This window comes from Anticarsia gemmatalis, chromosome Z (genome assembly GCF_050436995.1).
Source record: "Anticarsia gemmatalis isolate Benzon Research Colony breed Stoneville strain chromosome Z, ilAntGemm2 primary, whole genome shotgun sequence".
In the NCBI taxonomy this organism is placed as follows: Eukaryota; Metazoa; Arthropoda; class Insecta; order Lepidoptera; family Erebidae; genus Anticarsia; species Anticarsia gemmatalis.
The window spans coordinates 8050570-8059825 of record NC_134776.1 but is presented as its reverse complement, the minus strand read 5'-3'; the positions used below and the strand labels follow the sequence as shown (position 1 = coordinate 8059825).

General features: G+C 33.4%; 1 protein-coding gene and 1 long non-coding RNA gene across 2 annotated transcripts; one reads left to right on the top strand and one right to left on the bottom strand.

The window, feature by feature from the left end:
• The first annotated feature begins 3340 nt into the window (after nucleotides 1-3340).
• Nucleotides 3341-8744, top strand: Dpck (Dephospho-CoA kinase). The gene is made up of 4 exons (XM_076135017.1): nucleotides 3341-3608; nucleotides 5082-5373; nucleotides 5779-5982; nucleotides 6389-8744. The coding sequence occupies exons 1-4, from the start codon at nucleotides 3497-3499 to the stop codon at nucleotides 6477-6479; spliced, it is 699 nt and encodes a 232-aa protein (XP_075991132.1). The 5' UTR covers nucleotides 3341-3496; the 3' UTR covers nucleotides 6480-8744.
• On the bottom strand, nucleotides 7999-9072 carry LOC142986501 (uncharacterized). Its single transcript, XR_012960387.1, has 3 exons — nucleotides 8921-9072; nucleotides 8774-8839; nucleotides 7999-8139 (listed from the first exon to the last, which is right to left on the bottom strand). It is a non-coding gene; the product is annotated as an uncharacterized LOC142986501 (long non-coding RNA).
• Between the last annotated feature and the right edge of the window lie 184 nt (nucleotides 9073-9256).

The following is a 9256-nucleotide window of genomic DNA, read 5'->3' as shown; positions in this document are numbered from 1 at the left end:
AACCAATTTGCATGAAATTTGGTATGGAGATACTTTGATACCCGAGAAAGGACATAGGCTACTTTTTACCCCGGGAAAATGACGCATTTCCCGGGAAAACTCAGGTAGCGATTGAAGTCGCGAATAATCAATATTATAATGACGCTGAATTAACAAAATTCCGTTGTCATGGCAACTGTTTTAATGGCGGATATGCCTTAGCGCGACTTCGTTATAGTAAGAGATATAAATAATTTTGAGAATATTTTTCGTGATAAAAAAACATATTTTATATCATCTCGCTACCACCAATAGGAGCAGAGTAACAGTAAAAAGTGTTACAAAAACGTGGAAAATTCTGACCCATTCACTCTTATGTGACGCAAGCGAAGTTGCGCGGGTCAGCTAGTTTCTAATAAAGTGTCCCCAAATAATCTGGTCGAAGTACATACATGTGGTATGTAAGGTCGAAATTGTTTATTCTGTCCTTGTCAGTGACAGGTAGATTCGAACTTATATGCAAGTGTCACAACTAACCATACGCTGCGAAGATAATTTTATAAAAATCTGAACCTTGGTACCCAGCTCTTATTCATAAAAATATATTATGAAGTTATGAAAGGCTTATAAAGTGTTTTGTTTATTTCACTCTTTAGCGAAATGAAAAAGAAAAATCATATTATTATACCTAGTAGCTTTTTAACTAAAATAGGTTTATAGTGTGTTTATGAATAAGAGGGTTAAAATTTACAATTAGCCACCAGCTTTACTTAATAATTAAAATGATAAAAATAATCTACTATCTAGTCCAAATTGTTGTGTGTTCTTTGTTAATTTTGACCAGTACCTACGGTATAAATACAATCATTACAGCGTTTTTTGTACGTGCTGAAGTTATTATTATTGGATATCAATAGCATAATGTGGAGAACACATTCACGAATTTGTATCGATTTTTATACAGGTGTGGGGTAGCAAGTAGACGGTGAAAAACGTTTAAACTTATAGTAAAATTAAGGCCGCTATCCTACCAGCGTCAACGTCGCGCCAACGCAGCGTTAACGTCGCGTTTGTTGGCAACGTTGGAGAAACGCCAACGCTCGTAAAACGCTAGTGAGTTAGCACTTAGCAGCTAAGTCCTCGGACAATTTTCGTTCAAAGTTGGACTGAAAACCGGTGCTTGGTTTCGTAATCATGAAGGAAACTTGCTGAGCTCCCCGACCCTAAACGAAACGGCTTGCCCTATTGCCGGAGCTTACCGTCGCGTTAATTTATACTTAGGTATAGTTATTACGATAATTTATCATTGTTTCAATTTTATTATGCCATGTTTATGTTACGATTTACGATGTTACTAGTCGTCTACAACTCCTATGCCATTTTATACAGGCTGATGCCGCGCCGCTGACCTTACCGGACCTAAATTGGATTTCATTTGCGGAAAGATCGTCTGCCTAACAAGTCCTTCCTTACACCTTCCTACAATTTCCTTAATAGTACAGTTTGTTCAAGTATTCATATCAAGCAATTGTTTGCATGTTTACTTTACGCGTTACCTATTGTAATAAAAGATCTACCTACAACATTGGCGAGGCTTCTCATCCTATGACTATATCAACGGCCTACTGTTTATTTAAGTTACTGAGGTTTGGTTTCGTTCAATATACTAACTGATATTTTTGATATTCCTCTTTCGTGGGAATTGAATTCAAGTTTCCTCATCTATTCTAACCCAATATGTATTTTTTTGCTTAAATTTTTTAATAGATATAATTAAATAACAATAAAGTAAACATTAAAGGGGGGCTGCCATACAACTAACGTCATTTTTATGCAATTTTATGAAATGTAATTGAAAATAATCAAGATATAGATGATAGTAGGTACGGATTCCCTTGGTGCGCGATTCCGACTCGCACTTGGCCGGTATTTTTTCAAAACATCATGGATGTGATTCGAGTATGTCCTTCTAAAGCACCCCTCCCGGCGTTTCCATTTGAGTATTTTATTATGAGCTCTATTTTCTATTTAATCAAATAGCTTCTTGGAACACTTAGCTCCAGTCAATAGAGTATTGTAAAACAGCAGGATCACAAGGGACTAGGGCTTCCAATCCCGCACCAAATATAACCCTCGAATTTGCAGGATCAAAAACTTTCAATCCAGCTGGAACCCGATATATTTTTTGATGGGGCATAATGCAAATTAATAATTTTAATTTTTATTAAGTTGATCAACATAACTCAACAATCGATTTGGTTTTAACATAGACATGAGAATAATCCAATTCCACCGTTTAAACCTATTAGATATCATAGAAAATAATCTGCTAAAGTACCAAAAAAAATACCAACTGTAAAATGTAGGTATTTATATAGCTATGTATTTTGTACCCAACTTCGTCGTATTCATTCAAAATATTATTTTGATCAGACAGGGGGTCTTTTAAACTAATTTTTGAGATCTTACAGACAGCAGAAGAATATCAAAATACCAATATTGTTTAAAATCCTATCACCTAGTAATTGCGCTGCTTATAATCATTATAAGGTACCTATCTAAGTCTCTGTCCAATCTCACAAATCCCACGGCTATAGGACCCATAATCCAGTAACATGCGAGATTGATGGATGATGCGGGATCGCGCAATACCGAGATCTTGGTATAGGGGAGATCGGAAGTCCCATCTTACAATCAATCGTTATGTATTATCAATCAGCACTTCTATAGTTCAACTTTTTCTGACCCTCTTTTATTTCTGATCATCCTGATGCATAAATAATTTTACCCGAATTTCTTTGTGATTCCGGTAGAGGGGTCTACTGTGTTGTTAGACGCATGTGTCAGTTGTCAGTGTTGTCATTTGTCAGTAATGTCAGTGCTATAAATGCCCATCTGTCAGTGTCAAACACGAATCGAAAGTTTCGAAAGCACGAATAACGCTATTTAGTGCTACCAGACAATCGATAGTTTTCATCACAATACTATCGATTGACTTATATAATAGTTTATAACCGATAGTATTTCTGCTCAAGACGACTGAACTGTCTTTTGTATCTACGGAATAACTAACACAAGAGGAAGGGGAATGTGGGCATGTGCAGAGATACGTACCCTAGTACTCACTTAAGAGATGACACTAAAAGCACGTAGATATAATTCTGACATATAGCGCAAAGTTTAAGTGCAAAAAAAATGTAAATATAAGAATCAACTGTAAGTGATATGAAATTCGCCTGAGCAGCTAGAAAACTATAAATTAATCAAGTTATATAGAATCGACTATAGAATGGCAGCACTATGCAGGCGCTGTGGTACCTACCTACTTACCTGTAAAAGTGACAAGTGTGACAACTGACAATAAGTGTATAATCTGTGGTAGTACTCTTTTAGTAGTTCCTTGGCGATTTTATCTGTGAATTCTATTTATTTTGTCCTGAAAATATAAATTTACATGATTCGGTGCCGGAACGAATACTGATTTTGATCAAACCAAGTCTACGCGTTGATTTTCGCTATGTTCATAGTAGGCCTTACTGGTGGACTTGCGAGTGGAAAAAGCACAGTTCTTTCAGTATTCAGGGAGAATGGAATACCAGTAGTAGACGCTGATGAAGTGGCGATGGAAGGTAAACATTTATTTTAAACCCTTTGCTCTTGAGAATAAACGCAGCGCGCGTAATGCCTAGCGAGTATTAGACGTGTTGTCTAAATAATAGTCTCAATAATTATCTTACAAGTTGTTAAGTAGATACAAAATGTTTGCTTATTTCTGAAAGTTTATTTTCAAGTGAATGTTTCTGCATTGCAATTTTGAAGGTCATACATGTTTCTAAATGAGACAGGGTGGTTCATCCTTACTTGTTTCTACATAGTGGCCTTCCAGACTTGACTTCAACTTTTATTCTTATATGACTTTTTCACTTTCAAAAATATTATCTTACAAATTTACAACAAACAGAGGCCTATAATTACATACAGGTATAATACCTATCTGTAATGAAAATATTGTAGCCTTCCCTTAATTAACATTTGGGCCTTAGTCCTTTTAAATTTGTGACCAGTTATTGTAGTTAGCCTGATGCTACAGGTCTGTAGCATCAGGCTAATGGGCATAATTTTAATACAATAGTAAACTTTACTATTGTACTAACATTTTTCGAGACAATCATGTATCAGAACAGCAAGCAGATTAATGGAGATAGTTGCAATGGTACAAAACAAAATTGGTGTCTTAATCACTTTAACTATATTTCTGTAATAGTGAAGGCATTTTATAAAATGTAAGAAGGTGAGGATTATAATATTAGCAGTAGGTATATTACTTATGTTATGTATTTTAATATGTCAAGTATTTTATGCAGTTGTGATTGTCACTCCCGCAAAGGCCTTTGAAAGTCACAAACGAAGAGGCACCTACATTGCAAGGCAATATCTAAAAATAAACTCAATGCAATGATGACGAAGTATACAGTTCAGGTTCTTAAAGAAAATACAGGCACATAATATATGCAGCATTATGTGGTTGTGAAAACCATTCATTTGTATGTTGTTTGAATAATAATCTGCAATTTTATAAAATCTGTGCAAGTCCAGTAGATGCTATCATTATTTAAACCCTTACTATTCTAGGCTAGAGCATATTATTACAATTTATGACAATAGCATCAAACCAATTTAACCTATTGACCTAACCTATGTGTTCATCTCATTGTCCAGCACCAGTGATTCTCTATCACTTTATGGTAGAAATTAAAAGATTAAAGCACTAATGAAGATTAATAGTCAGCAGCACAATAATCACAAACAATAGCAGCATATTATATTAACTTGATATCACTATAACATGAATCACACCTTTACAGACAGAGCGGAGTTTCCTTTGCACACTGTATACCTCTAAATTGCTTCCTCTTTTATATCTCCCTATCTTATCTGGTGTTCCTGTATCTTTAATTAGGTCCAATAAAGAACATACCTTGCAGTAGTGTTGTATCCCAATAAAATGGGCAGTGAAATACATTCAGCAAAATTTTGTGTTTAAATATATGCTCAATGTTTCTCTATATCGTGAGTTAACTCATACTTTTACCAAATTTCAGTATTGGCGCCGGGGACAAGCGGATGCCGGGCACTTGTTGATGCCTTTGGTGATGAAGTCTTGCAACCAACTGGCATAGTCAATAGAACGGTCCTAGGTGAACTCATCTTTGACAATTATGAGAAAAGACAAACGCTGAATTCAATTACGTTTCCCAGAATACAAAGAGCTATGATTAAAAGGGCATTATGGCATCTTCTCATGGGACATCGATATATCGTTATGGAGGTTCCACTATTGTTTGAAAGTGGGAATATGTTGGGTTTCTTTCACAAAATTATAACTGTTTCCTGGTAAGATATAGCTTATGATTGAATTGTTTATCTACTTTCTGAAACTAAACAAATCAAAATTTACAAACAAAGCCTTTCACTGAGCTGCTCGTTCACCGCTTCGAAATCAGGCCAAGAGGATCTGCTGCTTTGTATTAATTTCTGTGGGGCCGAAATTCCGATCCAGTGGATGCAGCGCCATAGAAATTAATGCAAAGTAACAAATCCGTTTGCTCTTATTCTGACGAAATGGACCCGGGCTTAAGTGTTCATAGGTATTATATATTATAGTAGGTCATACAAAAATATTTCAACCAACAAAAGAAAGGATATGAATTTGTAGGTCCTTAGTTAAAATTTCAAACGCCTTATGCAAATTCTTTGTGTTGTAAACTTTTAATTAATAGTCCAATTGTAATTTTTCAGTGACTACGAGCAACAATTGGAGAGGTTAATGAAAAGAAATGATCTACTCATAGAGGCCGCAAGGATTCGCATCGAATGTCAATTGCCGTTAGAATATAAAATTCAGAGGTCTAATTTTATTGTAGACAACTCAGGCGATGTTGAAACTACGAGACGTCAGGCAGAAAGCATTATAAGATTACTGGAAAGATCAAAGTTTACTTTGTAAGTAATATAACTATTAACCCTCTAATGGGAGTAAATATATTAAATTAGGTAATGTAAGTACAAGATGTTGCTGGTCTTAAACCTGTTCCCATTTTAAAAGTAATGAGATTGAATCCTGTTATGATGAAGTGCTGAAATCACCTGCTAAATGACACACTACACAATCTTACATCCTAGTATGAGTTATCTTATTAATTAACCATATCTTGTGCTCTCAGCTTAACTGGTATTTTTGTATCCTACCTTTAATTTGTATTCTGTCTCTGAATATGCTGTCTGGCATGTGGTTGTGGACTATGATAGAGTATTGAGCACTTCATTGAAAGTAAACACACAGTTCCTTCCATGCCCGTAGCTATCGTATTATGATATATAATTTCAAGTCCTATTTTGTTTGTTTCAGGTATTTCCGGGCAATGGTTTTGGTTTCATTTATATCTATAGTGTTTGGATTTGGATATGTAGTAAATAACATGATTGCCAGTGGAAACTAAAGTAATATTTATTTAGATTTAAGAATCAAATTGTAGAATACAGGTAAGAGAATATCAATATAAACATGACAAATAAATATAGTATGCATTTGGATGCAAAAACAACAACTGATATGACATGACTAAGATAGTTATTTTGCAAATTTCAAATGTTGTAATGTAAAGAACTAACCAAAGTGAATGTCGCGTCTGCCTCGTGTGATGACAGTGTAAACTTCACAAAAGGGTAGGCAGGTGAAGTCTTGCCAAAGCATATGTCTGATATAAATTATACTGTGCGATTGGAAACTGTTTAAGATTAAATTATACTTTTTTATGTAACTAAAGTGTGATATTGATTATCGCCTTAGCAATATTTATGTGTGTGGTTATTTTAAGGACATTATTTAGTGTAAGGGTAAAGTCGGTATTAGATATAACATTACTGCCTCATAGTCAACTTTGTGTAATCCATAGAAAATATCGTGAACTTTGCATATTTGTGTATAATTAAATAATTACAATAATTAAAAAAAAATATTTGCTATTTTGAACCTAAAAATGAACTAAGAATAAACAACTTGATGCATCGTTCATGTTTCCTTAGTCATTCAATAAATTATATCAGAGTCATTTTAATAAGGTATGGGAAGAATAGTAAAGTTGTAATAAGTTGGTTAGAATTATATGGATCCTGTTGATATTATTCAATATGTTGTGGCTATTTAGACTAGTATATAGTTAGATAAAAGCCTCATAATAGTGCTCAGTTTTAGTATTGATAGCATGTAGTCGCTCAGATTTCTATTTTGGAGATGAATCTTAACTTAAACTCTAATATAATTAAGTGGTTTTTATATCGTTTGCATTTCTTTAGACAATTTGATTGTTATAATAATATGGCAAACAGCTATGTGAATTATATTTTCGCAAAAAGTAGTTATTACAAAACGCTGAATATGCATCATAATTTAACCTAAAACGACGGAATCTTGAATCGAAACCTTATTTATGTTAAATAAATGTAGGTAATATTCGATAGTCATGTTAACTTAATATATTTTTATTGTGTCAACACAATAATAATATAATACCTAATATGTAACGCGATTTTATTGAAGTTTGTATTTTTTTTTCACATATGTATTTAGGTAACTTGTAAAAGAGATTTCTATCATTCAGCTATATAATGTATAAATTATTTAGATAGGTATATGGTTATCTCAAACTCTGTACGTTTCGGTTTGTAATCCATTTTATTGTTACCCAAAATCGACCTCGCCGTTCTGGACAACACATGAATTATAAACATAAATTATGTTATTTAAATACAGTCTTGTCTGTTGCTTCAACGTTTGTGACATCGTTTTCAGCCGAATGCTTGTTATCATCGCTTCTAACGACATTACTCATACGCGTGGCATTGTTGTCAGCTTGCCACCACTGTGGTGTTGTCTTGCGAGTCGTTTCAGTCGTAACGTGCTTCCTAAATATTAAATGTTTCCCCACCGTACTATTATTAGTACGAAGGTAACCTCTGACTTCTGTTTTATTACCATAAATGGACGTAGATAGTATGTAGGTTTCGTTCACTATCTGGTTTGGATTATCATTTCCTTCATTAGGCGGCAAATCGAATACTTGATTGACTGGATCATAACTGTAGGAACCGACGATAGGCCTGAAACATAACTTTCTCGAATTATTTCACCAAAAACATGTCTTCTGTGGTAGGACCATTATTTTATTGTATGCGTTACCTACTTATAGAGAAATTTCGCTCAACATAATGTCATTGTATGTATATTCGATTAACGCTCTTGTTTATAATCCACTGTCGAAATCCTTATATCTATAAATGTTTGTTACTATTTGGACTATAATTAATAATAATATTACATAAGTACATATCTACAAATCATGATTTTTAAATCAATTTATCATCCATTTCGCATTATAATGAAATTGTAAAATATGTGTACATAGGTACAATATTAACAAACTACGGTTAGCATATAGTACCTACGTTTTAACAAAAGTAAGACAACATTCCAACAATTTTGTTATTTACAAAATATAGGTTACCTACATTTTAAAAGTTACCAATTTCCTTGTATTTAATTTATCTGCCTAGGTACCTGTTCAATATACCTATTTGAAATGTACTCGAAGACAATTTTCCAAACTATTTATTAAATGTATGATTATTATAATATATTGCTTTCATTTAACTACTTAAATAAAACTCAATACGCAACGGGAACGTTCACCAATATTTTGTTGTATTCAACGATTTGAAATACATTATTACTTACGGCTTTAAAATGGTTTCTATGATAAAACGTTCAAAAGGCGCCCTTCTGCCTAAAACACTATTGTAGCTGAAATCAAAGTTCTTATTCTTAATCATATAAAGATAACAAAATTATTCTGTAAAGACCTACTGTTTTATTTTAACATACTTGAATAACGGTACTAAAATACAACATGTACAAAACAAATAATAATATGCCGCCATTTTTATGATACTGCTACAGTTTTGTTATGTAGGAAAAGTAAATAGCTTGTTTGCAATAAACAAAAAGCGATTCAAACTTTATGGGCTATATTTCATGTTTAATGGTAGGTCAGAATAAATTAGTTGTGACTGAAGTTTATATTACTCTTTTGTTTTTATCACACACATCACTATCCACATTCTTATTTCCCTGTTCTCTGTATTCTCTTCATGGACAGACTATCCCATCTATGCTGTATTAAACAATACTGACTAAAACTAAAGAAATAATATTTATTTA